This window comes from Cloeon dipterum, chromosome 1 (assembly GCF_949628265.1).
Source record: "Cloeon dipterum chromosome 1, ieCloDipt1.1, whole genome shotgun sequence".
NCBI classification, from domain to species: Eukaryota; Metazoa; Arthropoda; class Insecta; order Ephemeroptera; family Baetidae; genus Cloeon; species Cloeon dipterum.
The window spans coordinates 9233790-9261714 of record NC_088786.1 but is presented as its reverse complement, the minus strand read 5'-3'; the positions used below and the strand labels follow the sequence as shown (position 1 = coordinate 9261714).

The 27925-nt window shown below is 38.7% G+C and overlaps 3 protein-coding genes across 8 annotated transcripts; 1 reads left to right on the top strand and 2 right to left on the bottom strand.

The window, feature by feature from the left end:
- Nucleotides 1-106: 106 nt before the first annotated feature.
- Nucleotides 107-5258, bottom strand: LOC135934738 (dnaJ homolog subfamily C member 7-like). 2 transcript variants are annotated; one of them, XM_065476693.1, is made up of 6 exons: nucleotides 4844-5258; nucleotides 2271-2359; nucleotides 2083-2216; nucleotides 1838-2026; nucleotides 1254-1783; nucleotides 107-607 (listed from the first exon to the last, which is right to left on the bottom strand). In XM_065476693.1, the coding sequence occupies exons 1-6, from the start codon at nucleotides 4885-4887 to the stop codon at nucleotides 583-585; spliced, it is 1011 nt and encodes a 336-aa protein (XP_065332765.1). In that variant the 5' UTR covers nucleotides 4888-5258; the 3' UTR covers nucleotides 107-582. The 2 variants fall into 2 exon arrangements, with proteins under 2 accessions (XP_065332765.1, XP_065332766.1); XM_065476694.1 differs by having other exon boundaries at nucleotides 4948-5258.
- Nucleotides 5226-27229, top strand: LOC135934736 (oxysterol-binding protein-related protein 9). Of its 4 annotated transcripts, none has more exons than XM_065476690.1 (15): nucleotides 5226-5376; nucleotides 13759-13968; nucleotides 14142-14369; nucleotides 14438-14528; nucleotides 14692-14763; nucleotides 14820-14943; nucleotides 21111-21274; nucleotides 22263-22292; nucleotides 22355-22517; nucleotides 23141-23412; nucleotides 23913-24087; nucleotides 24137-24356; nucleotides 24422-24543; nucleotides 24600-24705; nucleotides 25730-27229. In XM_065476690.1, the coding sequence occupies exons 1-15, from the start codon at nucleotides 5269-5271 to the stop codon at nucleotides 25823-25825; spliced, it is 2181 nt and encodes a 726-aa protein (XP_065332762.1). In that variant the 5' UTR covers nucleotides 5226-5268; the 3' UTR covers nucleotides 25826-27229. The 4 variants fall into 4 exon arrangements, with proteins under 4 accessions (XP_065332762.1, XP_065332760.1, XP_065332759.1 ...); XM_065476688.1 differs by having other exon boundaries at nucleotides 14647-14763; nucleotides 21111-21256; XM_065476687.1 differs by having other exon boundaries at nucleotides 14647-14763.
- On the bottom strand, nucleotides 9187-12411 carry LOC135934737 (very long chain fatty acid elongase AAEL008004-like). Of its 2 annotated transcripts, none has more exons than XM_065476691.1 (8): nucleotides 12268-12411; nucleotides 11021-11130; nucleotides 10353-10543; nucleotides 10071-10151; nucleotides 9950-10006; nucleotides 9782-9887; nucleotides 9591-9727; nucleotides 9187-9534 (listed from the first exon to the last, which is right to left on the bottom strand). In XM_065476691.1, the coding sequence occupies exons 2-8, from the start codon at nucleotides 11118-11120 to the stop codon at nucleotides 9358-9360; spliced, it is 849 nt and encodes a 282-aa protein (XP_065332763.1). In that variant the 5' UTR covers nucleotides 11121-11130; nucleotides 12268-12411; the 3' UTR covers nucleotides 9187-9357. The 2 variants fall into 2 exon arrangements, with proteins under 2 accessions (XP_065332763.1, XP_065332764.1); XM_065476692.1 differs by having other exon boundaries at nucleotides 12158-12277.
- Nucleotides 27230-27925: the final 696 nt, after the last annotated feature.

Below are 27925 nucleotides of genomic sequence, written 5' to 3'. Positions count from 1 at the left end.
CAATCGTCAGCATTCTTAAGATAGCCACACTTTTGTTCGGTTGAACCGGTTGAACAGACTTTAATGTGTGATAATAATGTGTAAAAATAGAAGAGAAACAATCATATGAAGGAATTGCAAAACAAATATATTTAAATTTAAACTTTTGGTTTACAAATAAGTTTTAGTTAATCCTAACTGAAGCGCATTTGCTTCACTGAAGATCAATGGAAACTTAATATTGTGAGAGGATCTTCTGCTGCCATACGTTTAAAATGATCTTGAACACGAACTGGTTTTCTCTGAGTGCCATTAAGAGAGAACACGCTAGCCTAGCTTCTTTGAGTGAACTTGATTGCTCCTTCATTTTTAATTTACAAAATTTCTTTATGATTTTATTGGGAAAATCTCCTGAACTAGCTATTTAAACGCATTTTGAACATCCAAGTAACATCACTCGTCAATCCTAATACTTTATGGTAGCAATTGTTTATCTATACACCAATCCCACATATTACTTGAGCATCGTTTGTAAGGTTTTTGTTTTCCACGTCCACGCACTGGTCAATTTCGTTTATAGTTTTGAAGTCCAACTAGCTCACTTTATTCTCCGAGTAGCCTAGCTCGCCTAAAATCAAAAAATTAAAAATCTATTAAAATGAGAATATTTTGGTTGAAAGGGCATGCAAAGGCTATCCCAAATGATTTTGGGATGCAATAAAATTCTGCATAGTTTTCAATTTAATAATCCAAAATATCATATGATAAATAATACAAACAACAGTTCATTAGCAGTTTAATAAAAAGGAATAAAATTTATGCAAGATTCATAACGAGGGTAGATCTTTCATACTAGCACAGATATCATCAAAAAATCTACAAAACAATAGCGAGTTGCAGTACCGCTTATGGAAATTTCATAAAATGTCGCATACATGAGAGAAAAACAGAATCAGTTCGTGAGTGCGAGAGCCACCAAAAAAGCTGCTTGTTGCTTTCCATTTTAGCTCGTCATCTTATGATGTACAATTTGCATGCGGAGGACTTGGTAAAAGGTTTTAGAGCCTGGTTTGCAGATGAAGCATAATTATGGTATAAGCCGAAATTGCGATACAAACACGTACGTGTCACAATTGATTGTTATTTGTCTACACATAATTGATTTAAATTTCAACTACCTGACCGTACAATCAAATAGAAAATTTTAAATCTCATATAAGGGTTTTCACGAATAGTTTACACGTGGAAATGTGGAAGAATTTAAATAAACTCACAGTTTCTGCGCTTTCTTGTTCTTGGGATCCAGCTTTAAGGCACGAGAGCAACTGTCATATGCACGTTCCAGGTGTTTTTGGTGGATCCAGATATCAGCGAGGGTATAATGCAGCTTAGAATTCAGCATCTTGTTTGAAGGGTCGATATTCAAAGCTTGTTTGAACAAGTCCCTCGCCTCCACAAACTGCTTTTCTTCGATATGCTTATTTCCGTCGCCGATATGTCGCTGAATCTTCTCGATAGTTTTATAGAGTTTCTTTGCTTTTTTATAAGTCGGGGCTTCCTCATCCTCTTCTTTCAAAACCCTCAGAGTTAGTTGCTTGGAAGTTTTCAACTCTGACAGATAATAGAGACTGAGACCTTGGACGTAGGCCGCATGCCTGTTATTTTGGTCACAGTTGAGAGCATCTGACGAGAGCTTAAAACCTTCGGCTGGGTCACCTCGGTACACCAATGATTCAGCTTTCAAGAGTTTTAGTTCTATTGAAAAGGGAGCAATAGCCAAACCGCGATTTGTCAAATTCAGTACCTAAAATAGATATGCTTTTAGATTTTGATTTGAATAATATTGAGTGGTCGTTACCTCTTTGTGGGCACCCTTATTTTGAGCCGTTTTTGCTTGCTCAGTACAGTCTCTTATCATCTCGATGTCGTTTCTTAACTTTTTGAAGGCAGGGCTATCAGGCTCAATATTGACGGCCTGCTCAACAGCATCCTCAGCCGACACGACATCCCCAAGATGGACGTAGCACTTGGCTATGCAGATAAGGCACTGTAGGGAATGTTAGAAAATTATTTCATGACTAGATTTAGTTGAAAAATTTGTACCTTAAAGCAAGAAGGATCCAACTCCATTATTCTCCTTCCAGCAGTCAAAGCCTTTGCGCAATCATCGTAATTATTCTCTCTCATAAGGAGATCAAATCTTCTTTTAAGACAGTCAAGATCGTTTGGACAGTAACCTAAAATTTATAAAAAAAATTTCATATCATTTTTTTCAATACAAGTAGACATACCTAATGCCTCGCCGTAGCAGAAATAGGCATTATCATACTCCTTTAATCGGTATTGCTTGTCTCCAGCACCCTTCCACAATTCAAACCACCTGCAATTGAAACATATTTGGTACACATATACATATAGATAATTTGAAAACACGGCAAGTAAGAAAATAAGCTTTATGAATAAGCTATAATATATTAATCTTTGGGCACCAATACAATTGCCTTTAATCCCACTTAAGAAGTCTGAGCGAGCCGCGCCACATTTTTTGCCCGACTTTTGAGCCAGCCGCCAGTTTTGGCGAGCCACGCCAGCTGCGCCAGGCAGCCGGGTACTATTTTCACAACTGCGACTTTACAATTGCAAAGTTGCCATTGTGAAGGTTTCCATGTACCGATGTGTCACTTGATCACGTGTTATGTGGTTGAATTCGTGGTTGAAACCTGGCAATTATAGTGACCACTATATATGTGATATCTATCCACCATAATTTATAATTAAATATTTAAGAAAAAAATATACATATTGTCGAGAACGATTTTGAACATTAGAAAATGTATTCAATTGTTGTCCCCAGTCTAAACGTTGCAGAAATTTTCATAAAAATTGTTTTTTTTTCAAAAAGTTCCACACTCTAAAAGTATAAAAAATAGGCATTTTTCAAATTTTGTTATTTTTGCAACTCGAAATCTTGGGTTCTAACCATAACAATTGCAAAAACTACCCACAGTTGGACTCATCTCGACCCCCCTGACCAGCTGGAGGGTTGAGGGGTGCTTACCTTGCACCCCTTAGTTGTTTTACCAAATAATATCCCCGTCGAAAAAGCCAAGCATGTAATAGCTCTGGATTTTTGTATTAAATTCAACTTCTTTATTTAATTAATTTTAATTTAAAAAATAATTTTCTGCTTTAGTTTTGAAAAAGGGACGGAGTGATAATTTGGAAGAAGTTATGGATAATTTAAAATATTTTTTAAACGTAGAAGAAAAGTCTGCTATAATTTTTATCAAAAATGTCGCCATGGGGTTGAAAGGGGTGAGAATAAGCACCCCTAAACACTTTGGCTGGTTAGTGGAAGTAGACACGAGTCTAACGGTGGGTAGTTTTTACAATTCTGATGGTTGGAACCCAAAATTTGGCGGTGCAAAGAACCAAAAAAATCGAAAAAGGTTAATTTTTGAAGTGAAATTTTTCGAAAATTAAGAATAAAAACATTATTAATTTTCAGCGTGCTTTCTTTAGCTGCAGCGAGAATTATTAATTTTATTTGAAAAAAGGACAAACTGGATTTTTTTTGTTACATTGAAATCAGGTCCGGTCCTGTTGCGGTTAAAATATTTCCGGTTCGGTGCGTAAAACCGGAAAAGGACCGGATTCCGGTTTCCAGTTTCGGTTGTCTTGATATACGCTCTTGTTGACTGATAGGAAGTACATATATATGTTATTTAATGCGCAAAACCTAATTTTACCCGTAAAAATAATTTTTTAGAAAATAATTTAGTTCAGAACCGTGATTTTTGTGAGTGACTCGATCCGCGCCGTGAGCCAGCAGCTGCCTATATTAAGCGAGTTGACGAAGCCGCGAGATTTAGGCGGCTAATAAGCCGGGTTTGCCAGCAGCCGGCAAAAATTGGGCGGCTCAGTCTTCCAATCCCACCCTATTATTTCAAAAATTAGCCCACACGCCCTATGAGCAATATAAAATATTTAAATGCAGCTTTTTGAGTAATATTTAAAATATAATCTCCAAATTTTATTTAAAAATATTATTTTGAACATTATTGGAAACCAAAAAAATATATAACAATATTAAGCAGTTTTTTTTAATTTTCTATTGCATTATTTCCGAAATATTGCTTAATGCCAGACAAACACTTAAAAAATAGTAGGTAATGCGAACACTTGTTACGATTACGTGTAATTGAGGCAATAGCGAAATTGGCTAACACGCAAATTGTGTAAAAGCGTATGAAGTGTATTTTAAAATTTGCAGTAACGAAAAGGAGAAAAATTGTAGATTCGCGGCTCGATGAGAAAATTGTGCTATATATTCCCCCACGGAAAAAGCCAAAGATAGGAAAGTTTTTAAACAAAAATAATCTGCTCTAACTTGATCGGGCGCGAATATAATATAATAATGCTGCTGCCTTGCTTCTACCGCCATTTCGGCTAACTCGAAAAATAGGAAAGACAAAAATAAATCAATTAATTTACGCTATTTGCGTGTTATCCAATTCCGCTATTGCCTCAATTAAAAGTAATTGTAACACGCTGACCAAAAAATATTTTCAAGTTCTTATCAAACTTTTGGTGTTGATTGTTTGAAATACAAAAATATCATGGCAATAGAAGGGAGCGAATAGAAGGAATGGGAATCGAAATCTGCCAAGAAATTTATTATTGAATTGTTGGATGCAGTAAGCAGTTGACCGATTGCATATTTGTTCCACAATTAGCTACAATAAAAAAAGGACATTTTCTGGTCATAGGGACAACGTAGTCAACTCGTGCGTGACGCACAGAAGAGATCGTAAACGATCTCTTTTTATAACCTTATATGAATAATAATTAATTTTTTACTCACGTTTCGGCATTTTCAACGGCAGGAAATTCAACTATTATAACCATTTTCCCCAATTTAATCGAACTCAAAGGTGAAAAACAAAAATTTCGTCAGGCCTCTCTCACTCTGTCTCAGCGTGCTCAGGTCTTCAATGCAAATGGCTGTAACAAAAACTGCAAGCGTCCCTACTGCAAGCGACTGCAAGGGTTGCATCAGGGTTTGTTGCATTGTGCTGAGCGCCTGGAACATTCCAAAACGACCAAAACACGTGGGGTTGGGGGTGGGTAGTTGTCAGGTGGTTGTTTTCAATCTGTACGCCCGTGACGAATTCTGCCCTCTGTTGGCCGGCTATGCACGAGACGGGAGACGGGAGTGATGGGACCCGCCGGCAGCACGTGCCACGCCCACCTCAGACTACTGCTGTTTGTCTGTGTGTGTTGATAAAAATGGCCGCAATGGAAGGGTACCTCAGCAAGTGGACGAATGTGATGAAAGGGTGGCAGTACCGCTGGTTCATCCTTGATGACAATGCCGGCGTTATGTCCTACTACACAGTGAGTAAATTTCTGGCTTATTTTTAGACCGCGCCGCCGCTGATCGGCCGAAAAACAGACCACCCCGCCCGCACACCACTCCTCTCTCAAATGTCAACAAAAACACTACTGTCGCGCAGTGAGCTATTTCCCTTTCGCCCCTCGTTGCATTCGTTGGAATTAACTTTATTAAAATTTCCCTCCTGGATGGACTGATAGGCTGCGTCACCAGCTTGTCCATTCTATTGGCTTCTATCGAATTTGTTTTGGTTATGCAAGCTGTGATTCCTCTAGAAACAAACAGCTGCGATTTTCCTACTTGTGATTGCGTTGACTCGATACAAGGAAAGTCACGAGATGCGAAATTTTACAATGAGGGATTTCCTTTTTCCTTCGCTGGAAATTAATATCATGAAGGTAAATTCCCGATTTTTTTTAAGTTTTTTTTTCAAAGTATTGTCAATATTTTTAACGAATGTTTTTTTATCATTCAAGCATTTACATAGATAGAAAAATAACAGCACAATTCTGGTAATCCAGCTGTTTATTTATTTGAATTTTTCCATGGCTAAATAAAATTTATAATTTTCCTCTTCGTCAGTGCTGCTTGATTGGGCTTTTCAATCTGTTGTCGACCATTATTTTGAGATTCAGTTTTGGTGGCGTCGGCTCCTTTTTCCCGTAGGCCTTCTTGTAGAAATTGGCAAACAAGAAGTAGACAATGGCCACGTTGGGGATGAAAACTATCGCCAGGGGCTTTGGCATGTGACAGTCGGATCGGACGAACTGAGAGGCGTGAATAATCAGAGCACAAAATTGCACCTAAAAGAGTGATAAAATTGTTTCGTATTAGTCCGTGAATATCAATCACATTTTACCATTTGAATGATCGTAAGGTATTTTTTCCACGGAGCCAAAGTCTTTGACAGTCCGATGCCGGTGAAGAGGTAGTACATATACATCAACACGTGGATGGCGGAATTGAGAGCAATGTAGATGCTGGGAGTTCCTCCTAAAAATACGACGAGGACAAAATCGATTTTTTTTCATCAGATTGAATGGCGTTCTCCACTTTTTAATGACTTTGAAATTTGTTTTGAACTTAAAATGATAAGAAGTCCAAAATAATTAGGCAGAGTGTTGTTCAAAGCTCTTTTTTGGAATTTTACGAGCTGCCCGAAAAATAAATACCGTGCGACATATCTCCGAAGAATTCGTTTGCAGACTACGAAAACTTTTCTCTTACAATTAGGATTTTCTTAAATATTTTTGATAATTTTTGAGCAGTCAGCGATTGCCTGAAATTTTTCTGGTAAACGCGTGAGTAATTTTTAAAGTTTATCAAAAATCCACCAATTATATTAAAATTGCACCACAAATATTATGTCAAATTTTAAACGAACGAATATTGGATGCACGAAGAAATCGTGTTAACACCACAAAGTAAGCAAACGTTTGTTTACTCGGGTTGTCGCGAAAGAGTGTGCCTTTGCAGCCGTATCAAGGGTGCACACCCCGTGATGCGCCGCTAAATTGCCTTGTCGGCTCTGCCAGTTGTAAACGAGTGACCGTGGCGGCACTAACTAAGCCCAAGAGCAAACAATGGTGCTTAACCTGCGACGAATTTGACCATAATCCAGCTGAATAGCGGCGTGCTGATGTGGTGGTACAAGTGCAAGTTGGACACCTGGTTGTGCTTTTTACGCAAGATGAAGAACAGCTACAAAGTCAGTAAAAATTCAGTTATTTATTACGGGCTGCGTATTTTGTTTTTCTCATTCTGACCGTTTCGACCAAGTCGAGCAGTTTGAGCATGAGGTACCACCAGCACATCCTGGCGAGCTGGAAAATCGGTTTGATCGATTAAATGAGCACGCCGGGTGGAAATAGTTTCGTTAAATTGCACCTTCACGGCGTTCGGGTTGTCGGAAAAATCGACTGAGCTGCAGCCTATAATCGCCACGTTGGTGTTCTGGATGTACTTGACGGTCTGAAAATTCAAAAAATAATTATTTGCAAATGGTAATTCACATCTGGCACGGTAAATTGACTTTCGACATTGCCCTCGCGAGCGAGGCAGCTGCTAGTTTCTCGTCTATTTCGCTCGCACGTGAGCTGCTTACGTAAACACAACCACATTTTCTTTTATATATCTACACGATAAAAAAATGCAAAAAGTGATCGATGAGGAAGTGCATTAAATTATAAATAATTTTTTTTATCACATTACCAAGTTGAATTATCCTTGTGTTTACCAAGAAATAATAAAACTTCTGCACCTTGAATATTTGTTTGTAGAAACTGAGTTAGCAAAAATGTATCAAACCTGGAAAGGAAACAATGTTGGTGCAATCACTTAACTTGTGTGCTCCTTTCCGTAAATGTTTCATATTTTACCAAAGCAAAACATGCATCCGTGTTTTTTTTAACATTTGATGACATTTTTTTAAAAAAAACTTCTTATCAATGGGAACTAAACAACGTTTTATCAAAAGAGAGAAAAAATGTGAAAATGCAAATGTCATTGACTGCTAAAAATCTATGGAAACTGAAAAGTCATTGTCATTTTCGCTTCTTTTGTGAGTGCTATAGTGCATCATTCAACAACGCGATAAAATCAGACTTAATCACTATCTGATGGCATATTGTTCGTTCAGAGAAAGCAAATCATATCGTGCGGTATCATTCATATCTGAAGATTAAAAAATTTACCTGTTGAACAAGCAGCGCACATGCCAGCACCTGGACCGAGTTGTAGACGGTTATCACCGTTTTGAGAGCTAACGCCGGCCGCTTCTCCATGAAGCGCGGTCCAATCACTCGCACCAGCAGATAATACAAAGTCAGGATTGCAATCAAGGGGCCTGGACCCTCCATTAGGGCCCAGTTTGTCACCCTTTTATCTGAAACGTGCCACAAAAATATTCACGCATGGAGTTTTTATTGAGAGAAATTCGAGTGCTCGGAAAATTGTTAATCTTGTCTCCGGCCAATTTTAAAAATGTGTTTAGACTAGACGTTGTGGCCCTTCACTGTAAAGATTTGATAGTCTCGCTTGGCGACATAGTTTCAAGTGACTGATAAATTTAATCGCATGTTATGTTGTTTACTACAAGCTTGAAAACTTCAATCAAATTGAAATGGTTACGATTAAATTCAAGTTTAGTATATAATCGTTATCTTTGCGTGGCTGCCGGGATTTAAAATCATCTAAAATCTTATTTAATCAAAAACCAAGAAGAAATACACACAAGATATGTTGAGAGTTATGCATTTTTGTTAAATGTAACTAAAAGTGGCTAAAACTAAGGGTTTTCTGAAACCCTGCGGTGCAGGAAAATTATTCATTCCTCGGAACTTTATTTGGTTTGATTTATTAAGAGACCTCCAAATTCTTTTGGAAAAAAATTAAAGCGTTTTCAAGATCATGACTAGACAATTGCTAAAGATTCGAAGTGATAGATGAATATTGTATGCTACAAAGATTAAGACTTCAATCAAATTGAAATGGTTAAGATCAAACTCAAAGCAAAACGGGCGTGATCAAAAAATATTTAAAACAGTCGGAACAAAATGAAGTTTCAAACAGCCTAAGCTCAATTACCAGCGGTGCTGAAAGCATCCTCGTACAAGCTGCCCAGGGTGTCCAGCATGATGTGCTTGGGTCGAGTCGCGCGGTTAGACTGACCGAGTCAAGGGACAAACCTACCCCAACAATAGCTCTCTTGGATGTGTGGGAAAAACCTAACGCCTATGCACAATAGGTGCGGTTTGTTGCACTTCCTTCGTCACATTGCCAAGGCCAGAGCGGTGAAAAAAAGACGAATGCAATTGCGTGATAATTAATAAGCCGCAACGACGGCCGTAATTTTTTATTCCACATGACTTCATATGAAGTGAGTAATTTTCATAAATAATAGCTAAAAAAATGGTGCTTCGAGATGCTGGAAGTGAGTGTTTTGCTACTGACAATGAGTGAGTAAGCGCCTTTTGTTCTCTCGCCTACTTTTGCTTCTTCTTCTGATCCGCTCTCTTCAAGTAGCTCTTGATGTAGAAGTTCATAAACAGACTGAAGGTGCCCACAATTATCGGCAGGAACATAGCGATTATCACGTTTGAGTATTTACACCCGATGCGCAGCGCGTTCACGTTGTGCGCGAATTGCAGGACAAACTGGAACTGAATTAACCAAAAATTAGCAAATTGCCACGATTTATTCCGTGTTAAAAATTTACCAGCTGAATCCTAGTCAGGTACCTCTTCCACCACAAAAACCTTTGGAATCTTGGACCGAGACCGGCGATCATGTAGTAGGTGTACATGATGACGTGCACGATCGTGTTCAAAAGCTGCACGAAAGTTCCGTGACCGCCTGAAAAGCCATAAATCGATTTTAATTCTACAACAGGATAAATTAATAAATTACCGGGCGCGTAAGTGGCGACGACCCACGCGAGCAGGAGGGTGGAGACGTGGTGGTACAAGTGGAGGAAAGTCACTTGGTTCGGTTTGTTCCTCAAAACGTAAATCACCTGAAAATTATTCGATTCAAAGGTAAATTGTTTTTTTTTTATTTTTGGCTCTCAACACTCACAGTGTCGATCATATCAAAGAGCTTGAGTGCAAAGTAAACGTAGCACGCCCGGGCCATCTGCAAAATATTATGCACGCGTGAGTCACACGTTCAGCTCGCTCGAATTAAGCAATTATTATACCCTCATGGATTCTGGCGTGCGCACATATTCGCATTCCTGGCACCAGAAATTGTAGTGGGCCAGCCATCCTACCGCGAGAAACTGCAGAAAAAATGAGAGAAAACATAATGCACTATGCAACAAGATAAAAATCGCGGAACGTTCAATGTGCAAGTGCGTCCGTAACCGCTTATCAACAAATCCGCACCCAAAGTTCAATTTTAAAGTAGATGTATGCATAATAGCCGAGAGATAACAGAGGCTGTGATGTAACAGCGAAAATTGCTATTTTCGGACACGAACCTCGTACGTGACCCATGCGTTGAGGATGACTTGGAGGACGTTGATGCCCAAAATGAGCCGTCGCAGCGTGAACGGCTTGCGGTTTTTCATCATGGCCGGGCCGAGTTTTAGCACGAAAACGAGCCATGCCAGGGTGAGCACGGTCACGGGGATGGGGTTGGATAGCAGCGGCCAGTCGCGGGTGCGTTCATCTGTCAAGGTCAGAACATAACAAATGTCGCAGTCGGGTATTTCCTCCTCAGGTCGCATGCCTCCATTTCTCGCTACTATTGTGAGTAACCAGGTACTACTGGCGGTGCGTTACGTGGGAAATGGGGAAGCACGCGATCAAACAGGAAAAGCGGGGAGCGGAGGAAGTACCTGAAAAGGCCTTCTTGTTCCCCTGTGGTTATTCAAGTTAAATAAAAATTCGAATGTTTGTAACACAACAATTATTCTATAAACTTTTTCGGTGACTGGGTTTGTTTAATAAATGCTTAAAAAAGAGAATTTGCCGTGAAACATTTCTGGGTTTTGTTTTTCTCAAGCCCGTAAATATAAAACAAATAGTGCATACATATTTTATGTATTATATTTGCAATATTTTTCCTCTAATAAAAAAACTGAAGTTAAAAAACACAAGAGGAAAAATAAAATAATTCCAGAAAAAAATGATTCACACAATTTACCTGATCTCTCGAGAAAGACAGTCCTTGCCCAGTCATACTGGAGGATGAAAGGGTCGGTCCAGCCGATGGTGTAACCCGAGATGTTGACCGTCTGCGCCATTCTCGCTACTCTGCAACCAAGTGGCGGCCAAGCGGCTTTTTAGTCTCGCAGCCTCCCCGCTGCTATCAGCAGACAATGGTGCTGGAGGTGATGCGCGGCTCCGCCGTAATAAAGATCAAGGACTCCTCTTTATGTTTTTTAAGTAGCGCATAGATCTGGCAGAGGAGGCACGCCACGATCATGCGATTTGCTTGCCGAGTGCAAAGTGCATCCCATTCCACCTTTTTTTACGTGTAATCAGGAGTTGTTGGAATAATGAACCTAAATGTGCTCTGCTTTTGTCACCGAGACTCGTGCGACTTTTATCGCCGCTGCCAGCTGCAAAGTGTGATAACTTTGGCCAGGATGGTGCATGTTGATTTCGCTGCTGCTAGGTCACGATTTCATAACTCTTGAATTGTGAATTGTTATCAGAAAATGTGGGATAGACACGTTTTTAACGCAACTCACGTGAAACTCTAATTAGTTTTTGTCCATTTATTATATTATTATAAAAGAAAAACAGTAGCTTTGTGATTTGAAAAAGCGCGTCATTGGTTTTTCTTGTTCATAAAAATATCTGGTTTAATGAAAGAGAAAGAGGCCAATCTTGAACGATCCCGTGAAGTGGTCAATTTATTCTAATTTGAGCGATTTGTCAAGCGCTCAGCTGAAACCTTACAAGGGTTGTGCAATGAAAGTTGGTGTTTGGCTATGGAATCGTCGGCACGTGTTTTATTTTTTTAAGAAATTTTCTGAATTTGTCAATCAGCACTCTTATAATATTTAATTTTATTAGAGGTGACATAACCTCATCGCACTACGGCTTCGACTCCTGATTGCGTGGGGCAAAACAAATCGATTTTCAAAGAGACCCACCTCGCTTACGTAATGCTATTATCCCTATTATCAAATTATGAATTAATGACCCATCTTAGCTGTGCAATGTTTGGCAGCTTTGCTTGAATTTCTTTTTAAAGAACTTCTGTCAAAAAAAAAAAACAAATATCTGCAGCCGGTACGCTTAATTCGTACTAAAAAAACAAAAATACACCCACCAATTTATCGATTTCCGCGTGCTGCCGGTCAAAGTTCGTGCTCGAGTTTCGCAAAGCGGCCGGCGCAAACTAAAACAGGGTATCTCTGCATGACGGATGTCGCAACTCACCTGATAGCACAGATATGTGCGTGCTTTGAAATGTGGCAGAGCTGTTGGTTACTAGATAATTTTGCACAGGATGGAATGCGTCGGTCGCAATTGGGTAGTGGTGCAGAGCGTAACGACCGGCACCCACCGCAATCTGAACTTAGTTCTCCTAGCCAAGGCGCCACCGCTCGCGCCCTCGCGACACTACTTGTCTGCCTCACGTGGTTGCCATGGCGACCGAATCCATAGACCCACATCCCTTCGGGTGCTGCTATATTTTCTGCCTCATCAGTTTTTCGCCTTGTCTGCATTGTGATAAATGTATATCTTCCTTTAATATCTGGCATATAAGTTATTGCTGGGCCCGAGTCCCCGGGCGCCCATCTCGCTTCTCGAGCTGACAAAGTCGTTGGTGGTTGGAAATGCGCAATTTTCAGAAGTCTGAATCATGACAAAATTATGAATGAGAATATAGGACCTTGAAAATTCTACGGTCTCATTTACATATTTTAAGTTAAACAAATTTAATGAAAATCAGTTGATAGAATTATTTGACAGCTTTTTTCATAATTGCTTTATGCTGAACCGAAAAATAATAATATGACGAGTCGTGTATTTCATTTTAAATAGATTAACAGATTATGATTATTTTTCTCTTTTGGAGGAAGTCCAAGAATAGCTTAAGCCTTAAGCCGTATCTACTTAATATCGATTTGAATCAAACTGTTGAAGATATTATTAATTAATGTTTGATAGAGATGAATCTCCCTCAACTGTGTTGGATCGATTAAATTTAGCCAATGACAAAATTCCACTTATTTGGAACTAAATGCCGCTGCACATTGCAAAATAGCATAGATGGATTTCTAGGAAAAATAAATAATTCCTTCATTTTTACCCTATTTTTCGTTAAATATTGAAATTTTCTTTATTGTTTGAATGTTTAAATTTACATCCAGTTGTAAGAGTTACTAGAAAGTTATTAATTTGCAATGCCATAACATACAATAAAAGAAAACACAATTTGTCTACAGTGATACTTAAAGTGTCTGTTTTATTTCTATGAAATTATGTATTTTATTGTATTTGGCCTTTGACCTGAGCATGAATAAACAAGAATAATAATGATAAATACTGATGAAAAAATGGACTTTAAGATATGCTAGATCTTCACACAGCAGGAAATACAGAAAATTGATTTCTTATAAGTTTCTTACGATTCTTTTGGTTATGTTGCGGAATTAATTTAAAATTGTTTTCAATCCCTTCCAAATGCCAGAACTTAATTAAAAAATTGATGTAAACTTTGTAACCGGTCAAGCACAGTCGTTACCTCGCTCTAGCCCGACTACATCCTTTTAAGTTAGAAGCAAAAAGGTGCATTCCCCATTTAATTCGAGTGCACTAGTGTGTCGGCTGGCTGAAGCGGTGTTAACGCGATGAACCTAATTAAATTACTGCGCTGAAGCCATTAAGACTCGTTGCTAATCGTACTTGAACGTTTGTTTCCAGTCCCGAGAGAAAATGGTGCGAGGAGTGAGACGCGGTTGTGTAAGACTCAAAGGTGCCGTCATAGGGATAGACGACGAAGACGACAGCACTTTCACAGTCACGGTCGACGGGAAAACCTTCCATTTTCAAGCAAGAGACGGCGACGAGAGGGAGGCCTGGGTTCGCTCCCTGGAGGACACGATCTTGCGACACGCTCAAGCCGCTCACCGGGTAATTTTTCTGACTCGATTCATTACTCGGAATAAATGTGAGAACAATTTAATTTATCGATTGCAAAGATAGCCGGCTGCACTGCAAGTAGACCAAGTGCACGACATCTTTCTTTGAAAAAATTAATTAAACAGACACGGATTGTTCTAATAATAAACGGCGGTCTATTTCAGCGGTGGGACCCGAGTAAGCCAGCGCCAACGGTCAAAGATTTTGACAAAAAGCTCGTCGAGGCGGACGCTTACTTGCAAATTGTGATAGACCAAGTGAGGAGGATAGACGAGCACATCGCCAAAAGTGTGGACGAGGAGAGCCGCATCCGCTGCGAAAACATCAAGCAGCATGCCGAGGACATGCTCGAGAACGTCAAGCACACGATAGCCCTGCTGCAAATCGCCAAGGTGATTCGACCCCCCCCCCCCCCGAAACCCCGCTGAATTCGTAGCTCACTTATTGCGGATTTTTGCAGAGCACCGCACATCCTGTGAATGGAATTTACCAGGGGCCCATCACGCCTCTGGCTGCGGTCGACAGCAGACAGGCAGCAAGGGTGGCAGCAGGTTAAAAATTGAAATTCGCAAATCGCTGCATTTTCTGGTATCTGGTCAGAACGGGCTTGTTGCTTTTCAATTTTTCTCCCTCTATAAATATACTGAAAATCAATTCTTCTCTCTTCAGACTTTACAGAACTTTTTAGTGACCCAGTTGTTATGCCTCTGATAGATCCAGTTCAGCCCGGCATTGAGTTAGGCGCAGAGTGCATGGATTCCTCTTTGAACGCGAGCAGTCTAGCAGGTAACTTACCCACTTCAATAAAAGTAATTCCCCAAGCACATCTAACCTCTTTGCAGCCATTACCAGCTTGGGTGTTCCTGAGACGTCGTATTCCAGCTCGGACGAGGAGGACTTTTTCGACGCCAATGACTATTCGCATTCCTCTTCTCTGCCTGTCTCCCCTACAGGTTTACCTATCAGGTGAGTGATTTTTTCGATACTGAAATCAAAGAGTTACTAAAAGGATTGCAATTTTTCTCCAAAAATTTGATGGATTTGATTTAGACTGAAATAATAAGTTTATTCTCACCAAAACCACTTTTGATTTTTTTTTCAACTTGAAGCTTAATCCCAGGTCAAAATATTGGTTTTAATAATTTTTAAATAAGTTTAGAACCTTAAAATTTCGTGTTTCCAACAAATGTTTTAGTAAAAAATTATACCAGGTCGAGCCATGTAAATATTTATTTTCTAGATCTAAAAGATCAACAGTTGTGTCCAAAACGCAGAAAAAACTCCGCCTTTCAAAGCATATTTAGGAAGAAGCCGGAAGAAGCCAATTTCTGAACTGTTGATTAATCGGTGGTTTGGTTTAAAGTGTTAAATAAATTCAAATTTTACTATTCAGCATTTAAACTCTTTAAAAAAATTATTTAAAAAATTATCTTTGCAATTAAGCTTCGAGAAATAATTAGCTGAGCGACTAAATTTCTCAAGTCAAGAGGGTTTAGAAATAGTAAATTGGGGACTTTTATCTTTATAATCCAACCATAGACGAATCTGGGAAGATTGCCATGCCAACGAAGCAATTATAAATAAAATAATTCGGAGCCGAATTCAAATGGCCACTTCCGGCGAGTTTCCAATATTCCCTTGTTGAAGCGCAGGGATTTCGACCCTTGGATGAAGTCTGTAATGAATAATAATCGTTGTGGTGACACGCTAGTTGTGTAAATTTCACATGCAAATGAGATTACACGCGGCTGTATGGGCGGGCGGCTTTAAACTGGGATGCTAGGCGAGTAAGTGTCGCGTCAGAGAGTCACTTTTGTGTGTAAATGTACCAACAATATTGATTAGAGCTTCTGCATGTGGCTGACTGTGAGTGGGGCGCCAATGTCAAGCACACAGAGCCTCTGCCAACCCCGGGTGTCAAATGGTGCAGTCAACTTGTGATATTCTCGCTTCAAGGGCTAGATTCATCCACAATCCAGTCCAGCAAGCTAATTTAGCTCGCTTAGCCGGCCAGCTTTGATTGTTGTTATTGAGTTTTTTTTCTAGCTAGCTTTGCTCACTGTTGCAGCGTCATTTGTCTCGCTCGCGCGGCAAGCAAACGAAACGCTCCCGCGGGGATGCAAAATGATTTTTTTGCTGCCAGATCTAAATTAATCTGATGCTTCTGCGCAAGCATAATGCCGCCTTTGTTAAATTCAACTCTCTCTGAACCGCGGAGTCGTGTAATTTTGCACCGTCGCCGCTGCGGCTCTTCTCTTATTATGCAGCTAACCTAACATTTTTGCTCTGCAGTTGTGCGCTGAAAATGTAAAAGTCTGCCGTTTCGTAGGCGTTTTATTTGCAGACAGAGAGAGCTCTGAATACAACGCAATTAGTAATTGCTAAATTCTGTTGCTTGGTTTAATTAATGACACGGCGAAGTGTGTCACGTGTTTCTTGCAGTCTTGTTTTAGATTAGATTTCTGTAGATGCCTAAACGGAATCTGCATCGTTTAGCACGGAGACACATAATTTATTAAGCTTTAATGTCGAAGTTTTAAATTCTAACTCCGCCACAATTTTGGCAATGAGTTATCGGAATCAGAGTTTTTATTTCGCTGTTCAGCAACTTGCTTTTTACATGCAAACACTTATGACTCTACGTTTTAGTCGTGAAAAATTATTGAATTTCTGAATCAGGCCTGACCTGATGTGAATCGAGTTAAAAAAGTTAAAAGGTTGACAATTTTAGACATTCATTAAGGTTTGAAAGAGTTCCATTGAAGAAGTCACTCTAGGAACATTGTATTGTTGAAATAAAAACTGGACATTGTGTTTCCTCATTGCCAAGAGCGTCAATTTTTATTTCTAGTTTTGGCTTGCCATCTGCAGCCCTAATTTACTCTTTTGGCAACGAGGAAACACGACTTCTGGTTTTCATTTCATTGAAAAATGACTCAAAATTTTTAAGTTTTAAAAATAGTCGTTTTTCCCTAAATAATGTGAATTATTTTTTGTAAACAGTATAAACTTTTCCCTAAAGGTTTGTTCTGGGTCCCTGTAAAATTTTTGGTCTTTGTACCATCTAAATGTTTCTGAATGGAGAATAAATAATAAACCTTTATTTCTAATTAAAAAATAATCACGATTGGACGAAAACTGGCTTTAAAAGTCGCATGTAAAATTCCTGAAAAGATTTTTGTTGAACTTTATAACTCATTAAACCCGTTTGAAAATGCTGACGACCTTAAATACATCTCGTTAAATTAAATAAATTCTCCACAAAGCAAAAACGTAGCTAAGGGCTAGGTATCTCCCGGGGAGTTTCCCAAACTTGCAGTGCAGTGGTTTTTTCGGCATTTACCATTTTTGTGCGGTTTTTTTGCACCTCATGGTTATATAATGAACAAATGCCCTACATATGGAGAGGGAATGGGTTTTTGTTGACTCATGGGTCATGGGTTTTTTGAGTTTTTAAACATTTTAAATGTAACTTTTCATGAGCACAAAAAATGCTGGAGAAACTAGCTGCAAAAACCCCGAAAAAACCGCTTAATACCTATACCCAGCCCTGCGTAGCATCCTAAAGGTTAGAGGAAAAACTCTCAGCTTAAGTAATTTCCACTTATCAACTCGTGAGTTAGATGCATTTTCCAGTCTTGCAATGAAGTTATTGGTCTTTTATAAAATATTTTCCTCTAAGAAAAAATCCAGGATGCTCTTTAAAATATTTTTATGAGATATCAATCAATGCGTCGATAATTTCTAGTGTATACGCACTTGTAAAAATATTTAATGGCTAGAAAACTGCTTTCCGTCAGGTAATAATTTTTTCCGTGTTTTTTTTTGTCTTGGCAAAATCGATTTGATTAAGATTTAGGTTTAGTTAGATTTTTATTTTTTAAATCGATAAAACCAACAATTTGTGGTCCAGTGTCGTCTTCAGTGAGTTACAAAACAATCGTTTGACTGAAACCCCCAAGTCTGTTTTGGAAAGTTCCTGTCTTTATTAAACTGAAAATCGAGTATATATTGCCGAAATTAACGCCCCCCGAAAATCTGAGGCCACCCTGCGCACGGTGACCCATTTTATTTGTCTCGCGTCGAGATCAAAGACGATGTGCTGCTCGGAAACGCGGAGCGCGCAAGTCAAGTAATTCGCGTTCGCCAGCAGCAGTCAGTCGGCAGGCACGGCACACGACACCAACGACGAGTGAGTGTGGCGCGCGGCTCGCGAGCCCCGATTTTGTCGAATTGGCTGCCAGCGGCTGGCTCGGTGCCGCAGTGCTCGCGCGATTTCGCCCCTCCGGCCACGGCATGGAGTGATGGCCGTCGAGTATGATCAGCCTCAAGTCCCTTTCGTGGCCGTTTGGCCGCCGCAACAGCGCCTCGGCGGCCGCCACCGCCGCTCCGCCACCGCCAGACCAGAGGTATGCACTCGGCCGACGCGAACGGATTTTCGCCCAGCCCCCCGTTGCGGGGAAGCAAACCCGTCCTGCGTAATGTGCGTGCTCCGGGGGACTTATCCGACTGACGACTCGCACGGTTTGAGTGAAAGAAATTCACTGCACATGGCGCACAGAGGCTCGAGGCCCACTTTACTCTGATTGCGAGTCGGAACACTCGGTGCCGAGTTCACCGTCATCGCCGGGAGAATTGATTTTTATATTCGATCTCTCCTCTCTGCGATGCGTGCTGTATTGCTACAGAGTACTGTGAAATTTCGTTGAATACGGAGCAACTTGACATCAATTGGCCACGATTCATGCACATTTTCGCCGGTTAAACCACGCCTAAAAGCGTGTAGGACAGTGGTATTCCTCTAGATATCTAAAATAAGTGCGGCCAAATCGGCAAACGTGCCAAACAAACCGACTGAATAGATTTTCCTTGAATAATGTTAAAATAATACAAATTTTATAGGGTTTGTAATTAAGTGCGTCTGTCTGTTTTTACCGGAAAAAATAGCAAGAAAAATTCTAGTTTTTTTTTTTTAATAAAAGGCAATTTCGGAACATTACCCGAATTTTCAACACAGACCACTGAAAAAAATCGAATTGTAAGCTGGGAGGTGAAAAGTTATTTTAAAAATATCATGAAAGAGGTTTCAATAAATTTTACTCCTGAAAAGAAAGATGAAATCTACCTTAAGTGGTAAACATTCAAGTAGTGGAAATTATTGTCTAAAATCACCAACAGTGTGAATTTCTTGAATAACATATTTTAAAATACAGATTTGATATGCAACGTTACCGACACGAAATAATTCATTTTATCCTTGTGACAGGTGCAAAATGCGTCAAAAACAGTTAAAAGCTGTGATCAAATACTTAAATGTTTTAAATCGACGATTTTAACTCAAATAAAAGGGATTTTTCGTCTTAGATTTGAGCAAGTAGTAACAAATTTATAAATTGCAGTGAAACGAAAACTTTACCCAGATTTTACAGTTTTGGTCAAGTGGGATTCCTATATTTTGAAAGATTCCAAAAACTATTGTGACAAAGTCAGGTTATCTCCAAAGAAAAAAATTGGATGTAAGGTAATGGCTTGGGGTGAAATATGAAATTGCCTAAACTTGGGGCGTTTTGAAACCGTCAAAAATTTCAACAACTAGGAAAAAACTAAATTTCACATGCTGTTTAAAACTCTCAAAACTAATTTGTTTCATTTGGCTGTATTTACTTTTGCAGTTCGCGTGTGCGTTGTCAGTTTTGTCTAATTAATGAATAAATGAAAGCCGCGCACACCGGTATCGATTTTTAATGATGTTGCACCGCCAATATCGCATGCAGCCGGTTGTCATTAGGAAGCAGCGAATTATTCATGGCGCGCGCTGCACAGTTCTTTGCCACGTACGTCCAGTGTTTATTTCTCGCTCGATAGATAATAAACTTTCCTCTTTTTTTATCGGTCAGCTTTTGCTCGGGGAAAAAAGGCAGACACTCTGCCTGCATCTGTGAAGATGTCGGGTGCTTGATGCTTTTTGTTGTGTAAGCATGTCGACCATGTTTAGCACACAATTTATCGATCTATTTTGGCAGTCGTGTGCATGTGACCTGAGAGATGAGGTGCGCCGAACGTAAACCGACTTATAAAATGTGACACAAATGTGCCTCTTAAACAATTTTTCTGCACCTCGTGACGAAAAAATCGCGGACGCCGCGGAATTTTGCGCCAGGCGTGAATAAACATTTCCGTGACTCGTCATAAAACACGAGTTTCGACCCGAAAGGCCGCTTAACGACTGCCCTAAACTTGTTTGCGTTAATTAACCAGGTGTCAGAGGGAAAGGGGGTCAAAGTTAATGCCCATATGTACCCCGCTTGATGTGCGTGGTTGAAGGTTGCATACCGGCACGACACCCGCAGTTTTTTCTGCACGTATTTTTTTTCGCTGACTGGCGTTCGCTCCGCTGGAATTTTTCATTTCGTAAAAATTTTAACAGCTCTTTAAGCTTTTCACTAAGAGACGCTAGATTGATGAAAATATTTTAGTTTTCAAGGGAAAGGAAAGTAAAAGAGAGCAAAAATTGGTCGAAAGCCACGCCCCTTTTACTGTTGAACGCTTGTTGTGCAACAAACCATAATACATAATCTAAAATAAAAATGAAATATTGAAAATAATGAATTAATAAAATTAGACCGGAAATCCGGAAAGTTTATTTTGGATGTCGTCATCTTCTGAAAACAACATAAATGTGATTCGATAAATAAAAACAAAATATATTTTTTTCGTTGCACGCTTGACAACACTTCAGAAATTTAGTTTTTGAACCAACAAGAATCAGTGAGGTGGCCCTTCCATTTTCTTTTCTTTCCCTTTTTATTATTTTTTTATTAGTCGTCACACTACGTTTGTCAAGAAGTGTTACTAACAATCAGAAGACTGAAATTCAATAAACATTTTCCTTTCTTGCTGTGCTAAGCAGTTCTAAATACCAACAATTAATTTTCATCATAATATTACAACATTTAATTATGCAACTACTTCACTCTCCATATGTATTTACAAACTGAGAAACGTATAAATGCGTCGGTTTATTCCCTTTAGGTGAGTATGGCTTCTTAAAACACGTGTGTTTGTGCCCTCCGAGCCGTAGGAAAACATTTATTTTGCCGAGATGTCAATTGCGTTTTTTTTTCTTCTTGCAGCTTGTCACGGAGAGAGTCGCAGGCGAGAGACGCGGCGTCTTCCTCGTCGACAACCGTGTCAGGGTCTGGCCCGGTGGCAGCAAATGAGGGTGGCGGCTCGAGAGCACCACCCCTCTACAAGAGCGATGGCTCTCTCGACTATGATGGTAAAGACTCCAGCTTAGGTCGGTATTCACAAACGTTTCTTGCACGACTAGTTGGCTTTACCAGCAAATTTTTACAGTTTTTACAAAATTTTCCAGTCGAACGATTTGTGATTGCGGTTTAATATGTGTAGAGTATGTTTTGCTAGTTTTTGTTAGTTCTTTTTTTTATTAACCAATTCACAACTGAATTAACCGTTGCGTTGCTTTTCTGCTAATTCTCCTGTTTTTGTATTCCGTCGAAACTGATTGGTTTGTTCTACAAGAGCACTGCGATAGTTTTCTTTGGATTTTCCTAACAACTTTTAACGAGTTTGGTTTATTTGCCTCTCAGCAAGCACTGAGGCGAATGACAAGCCAGCCATTTCATTAATTAAAAAGCATTTGCTGTCATGTAAAGACTGGCGAGTAGTTTCCATTTCTCTTGGACCGCTTCCAAGTTTGTATTGATCGTGGCGGCCGTTGATTTCACTCGATTTTTATTTCAACAATTAATCACTTCTGAAAGATCTGAAGCTTATATTCACTGCAGTCACTTATTCTTGGCTGATTTTTATTTCAATCTATCTCACATCAAAGAACACATCCGACATTGATTTTTTTTATCTCATGCCATCATAAGAAATGTGCAAGTTTTGTTTGGTGGTACAGACCGAATTGCTCTGCAGCCGTGCTGTACAAAATGAAAACATTCTAACCCATTGGATGGATTTCAATTGAACTGACCCAGTAAATGAAATTGGTAAAGAAAAAAAAGTTATGGTTTATACTGGCTGAAAATTAATATTAATATATTCTTTTTAATTCGGGTTTTCTGTTGTAGCAGCCCAAATTGGTCTAATTTTGTAGGAACTCCCAATTTTAAGCCAATATGCACCAACACAAGGATTCAATCGCAAAATTTCAGCACTCATGAATTACCCATTTTCAGGCATATCCATTCATGGCTGACCCCGCATTGATTTTTATCAATTGTACCCATTACTGATAGATTTGATTTTTCTTTCAGCCCTCTACGAGGATGACGAGGAACAAGACTGTAAGTTTCCGGTTGCAATCACGTCACAGCTTATTCACAAACTGATTTTGATTCCATTGCAGTGGTCAGCATGGAGTGTAATGGCTCGGTGGTCAGCCATTTGTTGTCGCAAGTCAAGATCGGCATGGATCTTACCAAAGTCGCACTGCCAACTTTCATTCTCGAGAGGCGATCCTTGCTAGAGATGTATGCTGACTACTTCGCACACCCAGACCTGTTCGTCAGGTGAGTAAATCAACAACCAGCTCCGCAATCAGGAAATTAAAGGTTTTGGGGATAATGTTGTCATATTTTTTATAAATATAAATTTTTGTTTTTAAAATGAAATTATCTGTTTTTGGGATATTAAATATTATTTAAATAATAATATACTTGCAAAACAGGTTACGTAAATTTAAATTTCGTTTAGATCAGATTTATTGGATTTAGATTTTGATTGGTAACTTAACGCTATGGTGCAATTTTAAAATTTGTGTTGGATGAATTGACCGGACATTTAATTTAAAACTATAAGCTCTTTCATTATGTGTGAAACTTGGATGGAGGTTTGCTTTTTTAAAGATCAAACAAACAACACAGAGCGTTGAGAGGGATCTATCTGGTTGCATGTAACTCAAGATGATAATAAAGTCACTGCTAAACCAATTTTCCAAACATTACACGCTTATTTAATGGTGAACAACTAAAGTTTAACTGTATGTAAAAATCAGCCATAATAATAATTGTTGTGTGATCAAAATCCAAGTTATATTAAATTTTTTAGTAATTTAAGTAAAATACTGGTCCATATATATTGTGAATGTAATGTTATTGCTGGATTTTTATTTATTAATTTCCCGCTTTTGCAGCATTGCTGACTTTACGGACCCCAGGGACAGAATGGTGCAAGTTGTGCGTTGGTATCTGAGTTCCTACCACGCGGGCAGAAAGTCAGCCGTAGCCAAGAAGCCTTATAACCCTGTGCTGGGCGAGATGTTTAAATGCTGGTGGGACGTACCAGGCATCACTGGCTGCTCAAACTCGCCCACGGCCAAGGACGAGGTCAAGGATGGTCCCATTCCGTGGTGCACCCAGGACCAGTTGGTCTTCTTGTCAGAGCAGGTTTCTCATCATCCGCCAAGTAAGTCACGGTATATAGTTGCTCTAGATTTAATCAGGTTCTCTCTCAGAACTGGAAAAGTTCCAAAAGACCGAAATAGTTAATGTGTCCGGGCTTCTTGTAACCAAATATTTATTTAGATTAAATCGAATTTGTATCATATTATTTACCTGTCAAAATTGTCTCCTTTTCTTAAATATCATTATGATTGTTGGATTGTTGTTTCTTGTTTATGCTCTGGCTTCAAACTTTACGGTGTTAATGTGTTTAGTTAAATAGATCAGATTTTCTTTATGATCTAAAATTTAGAGTATTTCCTTTTTCTGCCTGAATATTCAAATTTATATATTTTATAAACACTCGCTTGTTACAGTAATTATTATAGAAACTCGTGTTATATTTTTTCTTAAAAAAATTCAATAAATCTCTAGCGTTTGCCCTATATTTTTTCATTAAAAATTTCATTATATTTATTTAGTTTATTGTAATGTATTGTTTTAATTATTATTCGTGATTTGCAGTTTCTGCTTTTTACGCTGAGCACTATGATAAGAGAATAAGTTTTTGTGCTCACGTGTGGACAAAATCAAAGTTCCTCGGGTTATCCATCGGTGTGCACAACGTTGGACAGGGCTGTGTGTCTGTGTTAGACTATGACGAAGAATACATTGTGACATTTCCAAACGGCTACGGAAGGTAATAAAATTTCTCATTAAAAAACCCTCTTTTAAATTCCATATTCCAGGTCCATTCTGACAGTGCCGTGGATCGAGTTGGGAGGAACAGTGACGGTAACATGCAATAAGACTGGTTACAACGCCACCATAGAGTTCCTCACGAAACCGTTCTACGGCGGCAAGAAGAACCGAGTGTCGGCCGAGGTTTTCGCGCCGGCAGAGAAGAAACCGTTTCTCACTGTGCAAGGAGAATGGAATGGTGCAATGGAGGCCAAGTGGCCCGATGGAGTCAGTGCTGAACAAAATCTCTGTTGGGATTCATGTTTTAATGATTTTTGTTTTGTGTTTTGCAGCGGACGGAATTGTTCGTGGACGTGAACAAAATACCCATTATTAAAAAATGTGTGAAACCAATCATTGAGCAGGAATCAAACGAGTCTCGAATAGTCTGGAAAGAAGTGACTGCGGGTTTAAGGTAATGAATTCTAAAATTAAATCTGGTTTGGGAGATTTATGTGTGTGGAAATGCAGGCTGAACGATCTGGATCGGGCGCACGAGGCAAAAACTACGATAGAGCAAAGACAGCGAGATTTAGTGCTCCAGAGGAAAAATACAAACGTTGCTTGGGAAACTCAGGTATGTCCAAAGTCATTAGCATCTTGTTTAAGAATATTTACCAAATTATAAAACTAAATACTAACTAGAAAGATTTAGTTGGGAAAAACTGAAAAAAGCATTACAAAAAGGAATATTTTCTACTTACAGGGGGAGTGCAGTGAGTGCACCTCTTAGTAAAAAATTTGTGTTTTTTTCGCTGCTATTAAATATTTTTTGATAAAAGAAGACAATTTTCCAAAGGAAGGGTTCCCGTTATTTGTGGTTCGCTAGATCCACGCCTTTTTAATTCAATAGTCAACATTTTTAGAAATTTCAAACTGGCACAATTTAATGAAAATTTTTGGATATCATATTTTTGTATTCAAATTACAATGCTGTCACGTTATTTAGTTTAATCTAGTAGCTTTTGACAGCCATAGAAAGTCTCCAAAATTTGAGATTTTTAGAACATCCATTTAGTTTTAAAAACTGCGAATAACGGTAAATATATGGCAAATTTTCATCTGATTGTTAAACTCTGTAAGAATTTTTTTTTCGGAATAATAGGTGCGCTCTCCTTTTAAAACTAACTAGACCATTGTTTTAATTTCTCTGCGACAAGGCTCTTGTAAACTTGCCATTTTGATTCATAACAGCTGCTGTCTATTTTTAGGCTGAAACAGGCTTCATTATTGGTCATATTTAAAGGTTGGATTTAAGCTTTGCATAGATTGACTTTGTTTGGAGGGCTAAAAAGAATTTAACATTTATTTGACTCTCTTTGAAATTGTAGGACACCAAAAGTCACTGTAAAAAATGATTACATCTTTTATTCTATTTCAATTGTGTGCAGTTTACAGAAAATCCTTTTTTTAATATTTTGGTCACTTTGTTTTGATTATTCAGTTTGAGATGAGTTTATTTTTTACTGTGGCAAACTATCATCAAGCAGTTATTATTTTGATATTTTCAAATTTCCATTTCTTGTAATTTTGGAACTGAATCAATGCAGGCTTTTCTCTTTCATTAAAGAAGAATACCTAAATTAATCAATCCTTGACAGGTATTCCACGAGGCAGGCGAGAATTGGGTTTACAAGAATCCTTTGTCCCACCGAGCGAAGCCCTCGACAAATAACACCAAGAAGAAGATTCGATAAAAGTGCAAAAATGAAGTGAGAACGCGAGAGTGAACAGTAGCCTGGGACCATTTTACAGTTTTCACTCTTAGTGATAAGAAAAGTGACTTTCAAATTTCCTCTTTGCTAGTTACATGTGCATCGGTTTTGTGATTTCGTTATTGGGACAACGCGTTTTTTTATGTCACCGATCAAGCGTTTTGTAGATTTGTTTAACTCTAAAGTAGCAGTTTGTGAACAACTGAATACTCAGGCCTATTTGTGAGAAATGGCACTACTCCCACCTCCACGATTTTTGCAACTGGAACACCACTTCTCGCCACTTCCACCGTATTTTCACTCGCAGTTGTTAGTAAAGCAAAGGCTTGAGCCGTCCAATCCAAGGCAAAACTTCCCCCGCAAATAATTTCCGGCCGTCCAGCTCAGCTGCCCCTCATCGGTCGATGCGAAAATTGACACCACTCATGCTAACTTTCGTCTAATTCATTTCTAGTAGAAGCGTGCCATGGCCTAAGTGGCTCAAAATCCCATTTTATCTGCACTAGAAAATATTTTCACATTTTGTCAAGCCAAAATTGTTGCTCATACCAAAATGATATTCACAGGTTTCGGCTAGTACATCGTTTCATGCTTCTTGCAATTTTTTAGATTCTTACCTTTCTCGCGAAAAAACCCGAAATTCGTGCAATTCATATATCACGTAATGAGGAGCATAAATTAAATATTTAAGGTCTTTATCCATATCAGAATAATTACTGCGGTTCCTTTTCACGGCTTATACTGCTTCACGTGCCACACTATAAACAAAATTCAAAATTTTACTTCCCCCTGACGCGGAGTAATATTCAAATGCAACACAAGACAAGAATTTTACCGCTTGCAGCTTACGACTGTGTTCAAACTATTCCACTCCTTTTGTGACAGTTAACGTACGTAAATCTAACGACACACAACATGCATATTCAAAAAGCAGTTTGATAGACTGTATAATTAAATTTTTGCACAACTATCAGATGAAGCATGTGCATCAAGTATAGTAAAAAAAATGGTATCAGCACATTACTATATTAAAATTGAATACACATGGAAAACGCAGTACACTATTAAAATTACGCAGGTTGCACATGAAAAAGAAATCTATTTGAGCAGGTGCAAATGGTTCTTGAAGAATGAACGGATCTTTCGAATTGCATCATTAGTTCTGTATTAAATTTGTTTTTTGACCGAAGCGCAATAAGCTGAAGGTATACTAGTATCTCCTAGGGTGGTTTTGGGAAAAAATGAAATAAAATTATAGAGGAAACCTGACAAACCGTAAAAATATATGACGAAGAAAATTAATTGATCCTTGCGATGTAATATAACCACATGTATGCAATGAAGTCTGTTACAAGAGTATGAAAATATATTAACTGTTAACGATTTCACCTTGCCTTTGTTCTGCATCCTCCCTCTCTGCAATTTTAAATTTAATTCTTGTCAAAAATTATTTGAGGTACTCGCACTCTTATCAGAGAAGGCATTTTGAAGTAACATAAACCCTGATGAGATAATTATGCCTGCCTGAAATTGATTTTTTTTTATCAAAATATGGTAATTTTCATTAATTTTGGTTTCTGGTTTTAAATAAATAGATGCAGCCTATTTTCCAAAATTAAATTAATAATTTTAATCTTTGGTAAGAGATGTGACATAATCTGCAATTTTTTAAATTTTTAGTTGAGCACCATGCTGATTTTTAGTATGTTTGTTGAGTACCTCAAAATTTGCATTTTTTATTATTTTCTTACTAAGGGATAAAATGTTGCCGCAAGTGTGTGTAACATGCCTCGACAATGTCAATATCATGACATTTTGAGATACCGAGGGTCGAAGAAAAAAAGAAACGTATTTTCTAGGTGAAAAATGAAATGCACATTCGGTCGATTTTGACCTGAGAAACATGCTTTATTTGGGTAACTTCAGAGGTGAGACAAACAAATCGAACCCTGCGATGTCAGGATAGCCCCTGATCGATCGAAATGATTCAATAATTTCCTAAATGTACGCATTTTTCCGCTCTGAATTGGTTCAATCTACGAACCATTTGAATAGCCAAGTCAAGAGCTTTCAGATTATGTT